We start from the raw sequence: 14,942 nt of genomic DNA on the forward strand, positions 1-14,942 counted from the left end.
ATCCGGCCCTGGATCCATGTATACTCAGAAGAGATGTGAATCCAACCCTTCAGTGGGGACATTGTATGAGCTGGAATCAGGGACGGGCCCATCCAGACACACACACATTATGTTGGATGTGTATGTGTAAACTGGGTGCAGGGCTGATGACTAGTATCTCTGTGCAGGGCTGATGACTAGTATCTCTGTGCAGGGCTGATGACTAGTATCTCTGTGCAGGGCTGATGACTAGTATCTCTGTGCAGGGCTGATGACTAGTATCTCTGTGCAGGGCTGATGACTAGTATCTCTGTGCAGGGCTGATGACTAGTATCTCTGTGCTGGGCTGATGACTAGTATCTCTGTGCTGCAGTAATCTGCATACATGAAAAGAAGCAAAAACTATCCCACGGCTGTCATTGATGGTGGAAATCAATCTCTAACTTCACCATAAATGGTAGAACTCTTTTAATACTGTCTATTGACCATCAACAGTTTATTAAAACTGATGGTCAGCCCTAGAATATAGGAAAAGCAGAGTGGCAAGGAATGTACAGAAATGGCGTTGTACAGTACTTTACACTGAGCTGAGCAGTCAGACACAGTACCAATACAAACAGCAGTCTATACTGAAGGAATAACTGTATGACGTGCACAAGAGAGTAGTCCGTCAAGGTAGCGGGGAAAGCTAGCCTTGGTTTGTCCAAACGCCAAGAGAGTTTCTACAGAGAGTTCTACAGGCAAGCATCGATCCAGATGGCAATAGGACACAGTTGAGGTCACATGCAATTACCCGCTAGCTATGCCTGTTATAGCTGGTTATTTAAAGCACCTGGCACCAATGAGATTTACTCTCAGGCCAGACAACCACACAGATATGCAAGCACCCTGCTGTTCTTAACATATAGAAAAATATTTATAACGGTGGCACATAAACCTCATTACAGAGCATTCCCGCTGTTAGATGTAGTTCACAAGAGCCTATTGCGGTACAGTAACATACTGTAGATGATTTCTTACAGGATATGGCAAGCCTATTTTTATTCACTTATATTTAATAGATTTAAAAAATAAATAAAACCTATGTTTAGAAATACAAACACAAAAAATTTAACATAACAGGGCCACAATACTCATCCATAGGGGTATCCAAATGTACCTTCCAACCAAACGTTAACAGCCCTGGGCTCATTGAGCCGGACCTGGTTCCAAAAAATATGGGGGTCCCCCATATTTCTGAAAGCAACGCCGGACTCTTGGACTGGTCCTGGTTCCAAAAATACAGGGGTAAAAAAATCGGAGGGTCCCTCGTATCTTGAAACCAGCACCGGGCTCCAACAGCCCGCGGTGTCATGACACAGCCGGGGAACACTTTTTACATAAGGTCCCCTGGCCATACCATGAGCACCGTTGAGGTCCTGCTCAATGAGCCTGGGGCTGGTTATGCTCAGGAGAGGGTCCCCACGCCATTTTATTATTTTTTTTATACATTTTGTTAAGACAGAACCATGCACAGGTCTCAATGATCTGTGCGTGGTTCTGTCATATTCGCCTGTCAGAACCTGGTCTGCATGTTTTAGACATATTTTTCCGAATTTTCATCTCATTAATTTGTATACTTTATAATGGGGAAACATCTGGATGCAAAAATGCCTATTTTTGGCGAAAACATCGCCATAAAACTAAAAATCGCATTCCATTAAATGTCACCCATTGTGTAACATCCAAAGAATTCATTATGCCAAGGTATTTAGAGTGGCTGCACAAACTGGACAGGTCACTGGACCGGAGCACAGAACTGGAATCCGGGCTAGTATGACCTGGAACCTCATGACAAACACAACCCCGGAACCTGATTACAGGAATGTGGAGTTGGCACACACTACTAAATAAAATGTTATGTTGTAACAGTCACGTTACCCCATTACAGTTCTTAGGTACAGATGATCTTAGTATACGGGAAGGAGGGAATGACAGAGGAAGAATTCCCGGAACTATGGAGAGGGCAGGCAGTGTGCATGGTGGGGAGGCCTGTAGAGAGTCTATTGAAGGGGAGAGGGGAAAGAGGAAGCTAGTAAAGAATTCAAATGGGTCCTGGGGTGAAACTAATCACAATATTAGAGCCATATCTAAAAATAAACATAAATTAAAATGCTTACTGGCTAATGCAAGAAGCTTAGTGAGTAAAATCGGGGAGCTTGAAACGGTGATCAGTAGGGATGACTACGACATCATTGGTATTACAGAAACATGGTGTAATGAGTCGCATGACTGGGCATTAAACATGGAGGGATATACACTCTACAGGAAAGACAGGGAAAATAGAAGGGGCGGGGGTGTGTGCCTATATGTAAATAATAACTTAACATCATGTGAGAAAAATATGAGCACAGACCTGGAAGACGACAACTCGGAGACAGTGTGGGCAGAGATAACCGACAATAATAAGAAACCAAAAAACAAATTTATAATAGGGGTATGCTATAGACCACCAAATATAAATGAAAGGGAAGAGTCTCTTCTTTTAAACCAAATCAAACAAGCATCAAATCAGGGTCAGGTATTAATTATGGGGGATTTTTTTTTTTTTTTTTTTACTCTTTTTATTGAAACTATTGCATCACAGTAGGTACACACATTACCATTGACATGAATATACAGAAGCCGATATACATATATATAAGATTTGCAATCAGTACAAATTCAATATCAAAAAGTATTACGAATATTAATGGTATGGCATGTAAAGAGCAGGTTTTTCTTTTCCAAAGGGGTTAGGAAAAGGTTCTATGGGGGATTTTAATTTACCAGACATTGATTGGGAAAACGAAACAGGTAAATCAGCAAGAAGCAATGGGTTCTTAAGCTTACTTAAAGACCAGTTTATTACACAAACGGTAGAAACTCCAACTCGTGATGAGGCGCTCTTGGACTTAGTATTAACAAATAACACAGACTTAGTTTCAAACACAAAAGTAATTGAACAATTAGGGAATAGTGATCACAATATGGTTTCACTGGAAATCAACTTCAGTAAATTACATCAAAAAGGATCTGCAAAAATACTAAACTTCAGAAAAGCGAACTTTGAATTATTCAGGGAAGCCCTAACAGGAATTGGGTGGGAAACGGTTATGGAGGGAAAAAATGCAGAGGAAATGTGGGATACTCTAAAAAAGGTGCTTGATTCACTAACTATTGAATACATTCCTAAAGTAACTAAAGGTAAATTCAACAAAAAAAAGCCACCATGGTTGGACAAAGAAGTAAGGTCAGCTATCAACAATAAAACCAGAGCCTTTAAATTCTATAAAAATAACTTGAATGAGGAGGCGTTCGCAAAATACAAAGAATCAAACAAAACTTGTAAAGGGGTAATCAAAGCAGCTAAAATATTATATGAAGAGTGCATAGCCACTGAAAGCAAAACCAACCCAAAGAAGTTTTTTAAATACATAAATAGTAAACGTTTAATTAAGGAAAACATAGGCCCACTAACTGATACTAGTGGAAAAAGTGTTACTGAGGACAAGGGAAAAGCAAAACTGTTAAATGAGTTCTTCTCATCAGTATTTACTAAGGGAGAGCAGACTGTGGAACGAACATTTACCACAAACGGGACAAATAAGCCAGATCTCATTGTGGATTTCACGCCGAAGGAAATAATACTGAGGCTAAGCAAACTCAAAACAAAGAAGTCACCAGGGCCAGATGGGATTCATCCGAGGGTATTAATGGAATTAAGGGATGAACTAGCTACCCCCCTACATTATATCTTTAGCAAGTCACTATCGTCAGGTATAGTACCAAAAGATTGGAGAACAGCAGAGGTAGTGCCAATATTCAAAAAAGGAAAAAAGGAAGATCCCGCTAATTACAGACCCGTTAGTTTAACATCAATTGTGGGTAAACTATTTGAAGGATTTTTAAGGGATGGTATCCAGGAATATTTAGATCATCACCGTCTACTCAGTACTAACCAACATGGGTTCGTGAAAAATCGTTCATGCCAAACTAATCTACTAGGTGTAAGGGTTCTGGGAGTGTCCCCGCCGACCTACCTCCGTTGCCTCAGACTGGAGTTGGCGGGCGCGTGCAGAACTAGGCTTCGCCAATAATAGCCGCGTTCGAAGGAGACAGTTAGTCTGTCTCCAACCCCGATGCCACCTGGTCTTAAGAGTGACAACGCGCCCACCAAGACCAGGAGAGAGCAAGGGGACAAGCTAACTAATACCCTATGTCGGGGAACTCCCAGAAACCCAAAAGAAATACGGGCTGAGCAGGTGACGCTGACTGGTAACAATGCAAGTGGGATGATATACAATGAAATGGCAACAATGCTAATGAGATGTTATATAATGAAATGGCAACAATGCTAATGAGATGTTATATAATGAAATGACTATCATGCCCAGTGACACCGTGTGTCAAAACTGCGTAAGGAGAAAGACAGGGTAACCCCTGACTTATCTGAGAAGATGACGGAGTCCCAGACCACCACTTGCAGATCTCTTGGGCAGATGAGTGTACAGCCGGGCAGACAAGCTGAATCCCAGACACAGCAGGACCAAACCAGGCAGGGCAGGACAGGACAGGCGTGGAGCAATAGGAAGGCTCCCAACAGGAACCAGGACCAGGAACACACTCTGACATAGGCTGACAGAACGCCGACTGAAGCAGGACAGAGTGGACTACAACGAACTGAATACTGCAACTGAATACTATAACTGGCACCAGAGTGTGTAAGCAGAGAGTCTTTATAGTGAGCACAATGTGGTGCTGATTACACATTGCCTAAAGGTGTGCACTGCAGGCTAGGAGCCTAATCAAGACACCTGAGGTCCAGAACACACAGTACTGAAAGTAACCTGCAATGGCCCAGGATGACCACTGGATGCCACTAGCGAGTAAACACACACACAGGCTGGGAAAAACCCAGGGAGCAGAATCCAGGGAGAACATGACACTACACACAGAATATGTGAATCTGCGCATGACACAGATCCGCTGGAGGCGGATCCTAACAGTACCCCCCCCCTTGAAGAGGGGTCAAGGGACCCCAATACCAGGTTCTCCACTACATGGAGAATACCAACCCCTGGAATGGGGGTATTAACCAACAAACAGGAACAAGCTGTGACTGCAGCTTGTAACACTGCCCCCCTCTCAAAGGTGGCCTTCGGACACAACAAGACCAGACAAACAGATATGACAAACAGGACAAGCAAAAGGTCAGTGCATATACTTCTTTTTCCTTCTCTTAGAGTGTTTGGTACGAGAAGATGTCCCTGGTCTTAAACAGGCTTCTTCATAAACCATAGGGCCTGTATACACCGGATACCCATCAATCTCAGACACAAATTCTGAGTCTGAATCTGAGAAAGCATCAAACCTGGATACCAGCGCTCTGGGTGGTAATAATTCAGGAAGACCTTTGTAAGAGGGAGACAAAAAGGCACACCCAGCGGAAATAGCTATGGGCTGGGCCTTTTGCACTGACTGGCTTGAGTGCTTCACTGGGGTAGTGGCACCATTAACCTCACATGAGAACCTTGAGGCTGTGACTTTAGGGACCCCCTTAGAGGTTATGGCCTTCAGCATCTCCTGTAGCTCCAAGACCAGTGAGAGCCCCCCTGAAACAGTGGCCTTAGGAACCTCGGCAGAGGCAGTGACTAACTGAGGCTGTGGGCCCCCACTTGGGGCTACCAACTGAGGCTGTGGGCCCCCACTTGGGGCTACCAACTGAGGCTGTGGGCCCCCACTTGGGGCTACAAACTGAGGCTGTGGGCCCCCACTTGGGGCTACAAACTGAGGCTGTGGGCCCCCACTTGGGGCTACAAACTGAGGCTGTGGGCCCCCACTTGGGGCTACAAACTGAGGCTGTGGGCCCCCACTTGGGGCTACAAACTGAGGCTGTGGGCCCCCACTTGGGGCTACAAACTGAGGCTGTGGGCCCCCACTTGGGGCTACAAACTGAGGCTGTGGGCCCCCACTTGGGGCTACAAACTGAGACTGTGGGCCCCCACTTGGGGCTACAAACTGAGACTGTGGGCCCCCACTTGGGGCTACAAACTGAGGCTTCGGGCCCCCACTCGGGGCTGCGGCCTCCGGGCCCCCACTCGGGGCTGCGGCCTCCGGGCCCCCACTCGGGGCTGCGGCCTCCGGGCCCCCACTCGGGGCTGCGGCCTCCGGGCCCCCACTCGGGGCTGCGGCCTCCGGGCCCCCACTCGGGGCTGCGGCCGCGACACAGGCCTGAACCCCCTCAAGGGCGACACCGGCCTGAACCCCTTCTGGGGCGACACCGGCCTGAACCCCTTCTGGGGCGACACCGGCTTGAACCCCATTCGGGGCTTCGGCCCTTGGGCCCCCGGCATCTGACCGGCTCGGCGGACCCCCGGCATCTGACCGGCTCGGCGGGCCCCCGGCATCTGACCGGCTCGGCGGGCCCCCGGCATCTGACCGGCTCGGCGGGCCCCCGGCATCTGACCGGCTCGGCGGGCCCCCGGCATCTGACCGGCTCGGCGGGCCCCCGGCATCAGACCGGCTCGGCGGGCCCCCGGCATCAGACCGGCTCGGCGGGCCCCCGGCATCAGACCGGCTCGGCGGGCCCCCGGCATCAGACCGGCTCGGCGGGCCCCCGGCATCTGAGTCAATCACCTGGGCTTTCCCCTTAAGGGTTTGCAACTCTGGCTTAATGTTAGCAGAAATACCATCATGCGGGGAGCACCTCCTCTGCTGATTCTTAAACTCAAAATGAGGTCTCCCAGCACTTAGACCAACGGTATTAAACAGAGTGCTTTTACTGGGAGACTCAGAGCGCTCCTCTGCCACAGTGAAGACAGGCATAGATCTGACAACCTGCCCTGACTTGGCCAGAGGAGACACCCTATCGCCACCACCAGGCCTGCACAATCCGCAAGCCTGGAGATAGTGGCCTGAATCTCCACAGTACAAGCATAAATTCAGGTCTCTACGCCGCTGACGCTCCTCCCGCGAAAGTTTTGGCCGTAGAACACTTTTATGCTTCTCCTGAACCTCCGGGTTTATGGACTCGCTGCCTAATAACTCTTTAGACAGGGTCTCATTAGGGGCTGAATTAACCCCAGTGACCTCGGGAAGGATCAGAAATATTTCAGTGAGGAGTTTTTGCAGCTGCAGTAGGGACTGCTGCAAAATCTCCAACCGCCCAGAGTTAAAGGTATTAAACGCCAGATTTAGGGCCGCTAATGACTCTTGCATGGCCTGCATGATATGGCCGTGCAAGGTTACTGTGCAAAAGACTATGACACAACAACTGAGACAGGGCAAAAAATACTGTGACAAGACAAGACTGTGACAAGGCAAAAAAAAACTGCTGGACTGAGAGGGCAGAACTCAGCTCCAGAGTTTATCTGTTATGGCCAGTTATAATGTAAGGGTTCTGGGAGTGTCCCCGCCGACCTACCTCCGTTGCCTCAGACTGGAGTTGGCGGGCGCGTGCAGAACTAGGCTTCGCCAATAATAGCCGCGTTCGAAGGAGACAGTTAGTCTGTCTCCAACCCCGATGCCACCTGGTCTTAAGAGTGACAACGCACCCACCAAGACCAGGAGAGAGCAAGGGGACAAGCTAACTAATACCCTATGTCGGGGAACTCCCAGAAACCCAAAAGAAATACGGGCTGAGCAGGTGACGCTGACTGGTAACAATGCAAGTGGGATGATATACAATGAAATGGCAACAATGCTAATGAGATGTTATATAATGAAATGGCAACAATGCTAATGAGATGTTATATAATGAAATGACTATCATGCCCAGTGACACCGTGTGTCAAAACTGCGTAAGGAGAAAGACAGGGTAACCCCTGACTTATCTGAGAAGATGACGGAGTCCCAGACCACCACTTGCAGATCTCTTGGGCAGATGAGTGTACAGCCGGGCAGACAAGCTGAATCCCAGACACAGCAGGACCAAACCAGGCAGGGCAGGACAGGACAGGCGTGGAGCAATAGGAAGGCTCCCAACAGGAACCAGGACCAGGAACACACTCTGACATAGGCTGACAGAACGCCGACTGAAGCAGGACAGAGTGGACTACAACGAACTGAATACTATAACTGGCACCAGAGTGTGTGAGCAGAGAGTCTTTATAGTGAGCACAATGTGGTGCTGATTACACATTGCCTAAAGGTGTGCACTGCAGGCTAGGAGCCTAATCAAGACACCTGAGGTCCAGAACACACAGTACTGAAAGTAACCTGCAATGGCCCAGGCTGACCACTGGATGCCACTAGCGAGTAAACACACACACAGGCTGGGAAAAACCCAGGGAGCAGAATCCAGGGAGAACATGACACTACACACAGAATATGTGAATCTGCGCATGACACAGATCCGCTGGAGGCGGATCCTAACACTAGGGTTCTATGAAGAGGTTAGCAAAAACCTCGATAATGGAAATGCTGTAGATGTGATTTTCCTAGATTTCGCTAAAGCATTTGATACTGTCCCACACAAGAGATTGATTAATAAAATGGAGAACCTAGGATTGGGTGAAAATATCTGCAGATGGGTAGGGAATTGGCTATGTAATAGAGAACAAAGAGTGGTTTTGAATGGTGCCGTATCAGATATGATACCGGTACTAAGTGGAGTGCCCCAGGGTTCGGTTTTGGGGCCCATTTTGTTTAACATTTTTATTAACGATATTGGGATAGGGTTACTCAGCAATGTATCCATCTTTGCGGACGATACAAAACTTAGCAAAGTCATCAAATCACCAGAAGATGTCACCATGCTTCAAAATGATCTTGCAATTCTAGATGAGTGGGCAAAAAAATGGAAGATGAGGTTCAATGTAGATTAATGTAAGGTTATGCACCTTGGGAGACACAACCAGTGTGCAAGTTACAACCTTAGCGGAGAGGAACTGGGTAATTCCATACTTGAAAAGGATCTAGGAGTCCAAATAGACAGCAATCTAGGATGTAGTGCCCATTGTAATGTAGCTACAAAAAAGGCCAACAAAATTCTGGGATGTATTAAGAGGGGAATGGAAACTAGGGACTCAAGGGTAATTATGCCACTGTATAAAGCATTGGTGAGACCTCACCTAGAGTACGGAGTACAGTTCTGGGCCCCACACTATAAAAAGGACATCATAGAATTAGAAAAAGTCCAAAGGCGAGCAACAAAGCTTATTAGGGGAATGGAGAATTTAAGCTACGGGGAGAGATTAAGCAATTTGGGACTATTTACATTAGAAAAGAGACGTTTAAGGGGGGACATGCTCAACATGTACAAGTATATCAGGGGCCAATATAAGGAACTGTCACATACCCTATTTTCTACTAGAAAGGAATCTAGGACGCGAGGGCATGAGTATAGATTAGAAGAAAAAAGATTTCATTCAGCTAGTAGAAAGAATTTCTTTACGGTCAGAACAGTCAAACTCTGGAACTCTCTTCCCAGAGAGGTGGTAACGGCTGGCTCATTAAATGCGTTCAAGGCAAAGTTGGACAAACATTTACTGGAGAAAAACATCCATGGGTACAAATAAGAAATATAATTTGTCTGTAAAATACCAGAACCTGCCAAATCAGCAATGGATATCTATACCAGGTTGAACTAGATGGACGCAAGTCTTTTTTCAGCCTTACCTACTATGTAACTATGTAACTACTGAGAAACCAGGAACCTCAGGAAACACAGGACTGGATACGCTACAGTTGGAAGCAAGAACTGGAATAAAAGACAGATGCATAGTCCTGGACCCTGCGCACACTCATTTGAACTCCGCATAAAGCACTACCATGAACCTAGAGGAGAGAGACCAGGCAGCCACCTGCAAATACTGGCAGAGTATTGTTGATTGGCAGGTATAAACAGGTTATTTTCTGAAGCATACACTGTAAAAGTTACCCTAGGAGAGTCCCTGATGAATGCAGAATACTGGCTGTGATGCAGAGTCACTGTTACAGGACAACAAGCACTTAGTGCAGAGATGAAGACAATTTTAATGAATTTATGAATACTTACCAGGAAGCCGTATGATGCAGGGTTCCTTCTTGCAGAAACACAGGAAAAGGTAATGGCTAAAGTCTGGAGCCAGAGCAAAGAATAAGTATCATGCTTCAAATGACTGACACTCACTGAGGGGGAAATTTACTAAAAGAAATTTGTAAAAAAATCGGTGTATTAGTATCCAGAAATACACTTATTTTTGACATTTACTATCCCGAAAATACGGCAATTCGTATTCGTATTGATAGCACATCAATACCACTACGAATTGGCGTATTTTCGGGATAGTAAATGTCAAAAATAAGTGCATTTCTGGATACAAATACACCGATTTTTTACAAATTTCCTTTAGTAAATTTCCCCCTCAGGATCTGACACAGGTTTTGACACCATAAATGAGCCAGGAACCAAAGAACTAGTTAGTCTGAATTGTGCCGGACTAATTCATCTAATTAATCTGAATACCCCCCCAAAAAAGTAACCAAACATATATGAAATACATCTACAGACGTCGATGTGAGGTGGCAGTATGCAAAAAAAAATAACATATAGCCAGCATATAAAGCAATGTTTCCTGTAGACCATAAGGCCAGAGATGAGAAGAGAAGCTAGTATAGCACAGGCTAAAGACTATTTGTCAATGGTAATAGAAAGGGTGATCACAGTTACAGACATCCAATGTGGTTATCACTTTCAAGGACAAAGTGATCTGGAATAAACCCCTCCAGTTGAACTTGTTCTGCAGAACATAGGGAATGTATATGTATGAAGCAGAGATAAGGGAGAAGTGATAAAGTGCCTGGTACTTAATCACCGGCCAATCAGCTCCTGACTGATAAGTTACTGGCTGGGTTTTAAAAGGGACAGCCACACCATTTTCTCTTAATCCAAATGGTAATGCACACACAAAGTATTATGCAAGCACCACCTCTTATAGCTAGGATGCAGAATGAGGGAAGAATGAATTGGCCAGGACTGCCCTTAGTCATTTAACCAATCACAAGCACTTTTCCTACACTAGCCAAAATATAATTTATATAGTAGATCTTGATTCAGTGCATGATATTTTATCTGATTTGATGTGGGGAGTTTGTACAATGGGGTGTATTTAATGCTCTAGCGGTGAGCTGTGACGGTGAGTAGCGCTGATAGCTCGCCATCAGAGTATTCAACTGCCTCCGCTTCACTCGCCGCTTTCACCTCACTGGTTCTTTTCAGCAAGGCGCAAACGGCGAGTCTGCTCATCAAAACGGCGGGGCTCGCCATAAAATGCAGCAGACTTGCAAACATTGAATCCCGCTAGGGATGTTGGACGGTGAGGATGGCTTCTCCTCGCCAAAAGAAGCCATCCTAGCCATATAATCCCTCCTTGCCGCTGCATTGAATACACCCCAATGTCTATAATTTCATTAAAATGAATAAGCAATAAGTATATAAATATATAATGATATAAAAAATAAAATGGGATTAAATGTCTTGCTAAACTTGTTATTTTTGTACATACTCACCGCCAGTGAGTATGTACACAACATGCTCTCTAAGGGGGAATTCAATTAGCTGAAGTCATTTACCTTGCCCTAATGCAAACTTAAGCATCAATAGATTGTTATACATATAAAATAATGGGTTTTATTTTGCATTGTGTTTGCATACACTGCACTTGGGTTAAAAACCCATCTGAATTCCATGAGGTAAATCTACCAAGATGGGAGTTCTATTGAAGATAGGATGTTGCCCATACCAACCAATGAGATCCAAATCAATTATCTTCTGGAAGATGCTAAATAAATAAGAAGTAAAATCTGATTGGTTACTATGGGCAACATCCTATCTTCAGTAGAACTCCCATCTTAGTAAATGAACCCCTATGTTTGATTTGGTGGCAGTGGGTAGCCAAGCACCTTAACTTTACATAGAAAGACTGTGTACCCTGTAGTGTTGAATGTTGTCTAAATGTTATCTTTGTATTTGTGCTCCTAAGTTTGACCAGGTGCGACAGTCTGTGGGTCTCACAAGTAGTTTTGCCAAATCAGTGGTGAATTTAGCAGATACCGTAAGTATGATATAACAAATTGTATTGTGCTATTATTACTATCAGTGCCCTTCCAGTTTCTATCATGCACTTTCCCAGAGCATAACAGGTGGCTCATTCACTGATAAACCATTCAGTTTTCAATAAAAAACATGGCAACGTAAGCCATTGGCACAACAATGCAGGCATTTAATTGGGGCACCAAATGAAATAATGACCAGACTAAATTTAAATTACATTAATGGATTGGTTGGGATTTTATTTTGTAGCATAGTCCAGTAAAACAATTTTTAGTTTTATGGGCATTATCTATGGAAAAAACAAAAACCTATTATCTTTTATCTCTATGTTCCATAGCTTTCATCATTTGGACTGGCCAGTTTCCTGTGTCACTACTACCATTGTACCACCACAGACTCCCTAATTGGTGCTGTGTTCCCTAGTTTATTCCTTTATTCTCCTCCTAGATTTTTAGGGAACAACTAAACACCAGGATTGTCCTGGTTGCCATGGAAACCTGGACATCTGGAGACAGGATAGCTGTGAGTGAGGACCCTCTGCAAGTACTGGGTGATTTCATGAAGTACCGCAGTACCGAGATACCAGAGCATAGTGACGCCACTCACCTCTTCTCGTGAGTCCTATGGGGTTAGCTGCACCTTATTATATAATCCATTGAACATGTCACTGTCATCAGATCAGCATCTTCCATTACCCTTCTACTACGTGTAGCCCCAGCTACAGGCCATTAATACTAAAGTATCACATAATAGTAAAGTTCTGATATAATCTAATAAGAGAAACACTATGGACCTTATTCTAGTTCACTCTTAGAGGCAAATTCCTTCTTAGCTGGACAAAACCATGTGCACTGCAGGTGGGGCAGATGTAGTGTGCTGAGAGAATTAGATTTGGGTGGGGTTTTTCTTCAAAGTGAGATCTATATTGCAGTGTAAAAATAAAGCAGCCAGTATTTACCCTGCACAGAAACAAAATAACTCACCCAAAGCTAAATCTCTCTGCACATGTTACATCTGCCCCCCTGCAGTGCACATGGTTTTGTCCAGCTAAGAAGGAATTTGCCTTTAAGAGTGAACTAGAATAAGGCCCTATGTTATCTGACACATTACACTATATTAGCCCATTTCCTTAATCTGAATCAACATGGTTTCATCCCAAAACCCAACTCCTGATCCTGATCCATGGTTTAACTACACTAAACATATGCTGAAGACTAAAAGATCTCGAATTTGTACATTAAACATTATACAAGAACTTGTACCAGTAAAAAAGTTTTACAATATGTTTCTTAAGGGGTAAGCCATTTCTGAATTTGGTGACCAGCTAATATTGTTTGTCCCTTGAGCCCTAAGACAAATAACAAATCAATGCTTCCTCCATCCATTGAGAATATAGGTGACTGGTGCCAGGGATGTCTGCGGATCAGAATCTAATCTACATTAAACAATAACAGTTAGTTCAGCTGGGAAAAGAGCCTGGAACACTTTGGACCTATACAACCATGTTAGATTATTTGATTTTAACTTGACAGTTGTTGATGGAATAGCTTGTACAAGACGAAACCATCCGATCGGTTGTGGTTATGTTGGCGTTTCCCATGTTGACATTAACAAGGTTGACATGAGAATGCTGACTTGTAACACGACAACATACTTGACAGCATATTGACCGTGTCTATATCAACATTAATCTACATGGATGATGTATTGACATGATAGAATGTTTACACAATGTCCCTGGTCACTTAGTGGTCACTTTTTTGTGCCCAGCCTTGTTTTATAGCATTGTCTCTGGGTCCTAGCAGTCGTGGGCAGCAATTCCAGTGCAACTCAGCTGCATTCCCATAAACCCTAAATATTGGCCTAGAGCTTAACCATAGCCTGGAGGCAAAACAGGGGGTATGGATGGGGGATCACAGGTGATCCCCCATCCATACCCCCTGTTTTGCCCCCTGTTTTGCCTCCATATTACATAGCTAGAGGATTGTACTAGCAGGAGGGAGGAAACAGGCTGCTGGGAAGGGCGCATTTGATTATTTTATACAAACCCTATTGCATAGCATAACCATAGCCTCCCACTGCAGCTTAACCCTAGTTCTCCCGGTGGCTCCTAACAGGATACGGTCATTAGGTCTACACCAACTAGGTCAACAGGCAACAAGGTCGACATGGGTTTGGGTCGACAAGGGTCTAGGTTGACACAAGCATTAGGTCGACACAAGCATTAGATCGACAATGGCTAAGTCGACAGTCAAAAGGTCGGCATGGGGTTTTTCACTGTTTTTTTTTTTTAGCTGACGTGCCGACAGGCGGTATTTCATGCCCTACCATCCACTAGGGCGTGGTGGGAGAATAAAATAGTGTGCACGAAGCATAGCGAGTGAAGCGGTTCACTTCAAACTGTGCCCATGTCGGCTGTGTCGACATTCGGGTAAAAAAAAAAAACAGTGAAAAACCCCATGTTGACCTTTTGACTGTCGACCTAATGCTTGTGTCGACCTAACGCCATGTCGACCTAGACCAGGCATGTCCAAACTGTGGCCCTTCAGCTGTTGTGAAACTACACATCCCAGCATGCCTTGCCATAGTTTTAGCATCCCCTAAAAGCAAAACTGTGGCAAGTTAAGATGGGACTTGTAGTTTCACAACAGCTGGAGGGCCATAGTTTGGACATGCCTGACCTTGACCCATGTCGACCTAGACCCATGTCGACCTAGCTGCCTGTCGACCTAGTGGTGTTGACCCAATGCTTGTCGACCTAGTTGGTGTAGACCTAACAACCCACACCCCTCCTAACTCTAACAGACGTTTAACATTTCAGAATAAAATGTTAATTGACATGGGGTCAATAGACCTGTTAAACCTCTAGTATCAACATTGTAGTGAAAACATTAATAATATCCACATG

General features: G+C 44.9%; 1 protein-coding gene across 2 annotated transcripts in view; it reads left to right on the forward strand.

The window, feature by feature from the left end:
• ADAM11 (ADAM metallopeptidase domain 11) overlaps nucleotides 1–14,942 on the forward strand; it is a 75,636-nt gene that overhangs the window by 38,390 nt on the left and 22,304 nt on the right. For both annotated transcript variants that reach the window (XM_083147442.1, XM_083147443.1), the window contains 2 exons: nucleotides 11,964–12,035; nucleotides 12,482–12,648. In XM_083147442.1, the coding sequence (XP_083003568.1) occupies nucleotides 11,964–12,035; nucleotides 12,482–12,648 (239 nt within the window). The remainder of the gene's footprint in view (nucleotides 1–11,963; nucleotides 12,036–12,481; nucleotides 12,649–14,942) is intronic.

Source organism: Crinia signifera, chromosome 6 (assembly GCF_055691185.1).
Source record: "Crinia signifera chromosome 6, ASM5569118v1, whole genome shotgun sequence".
NCBI lineage: Eukaryota > Metazoa > Chordata > Amphibia > Anura > Myobatrachidae > Crinia > Crinia signifera.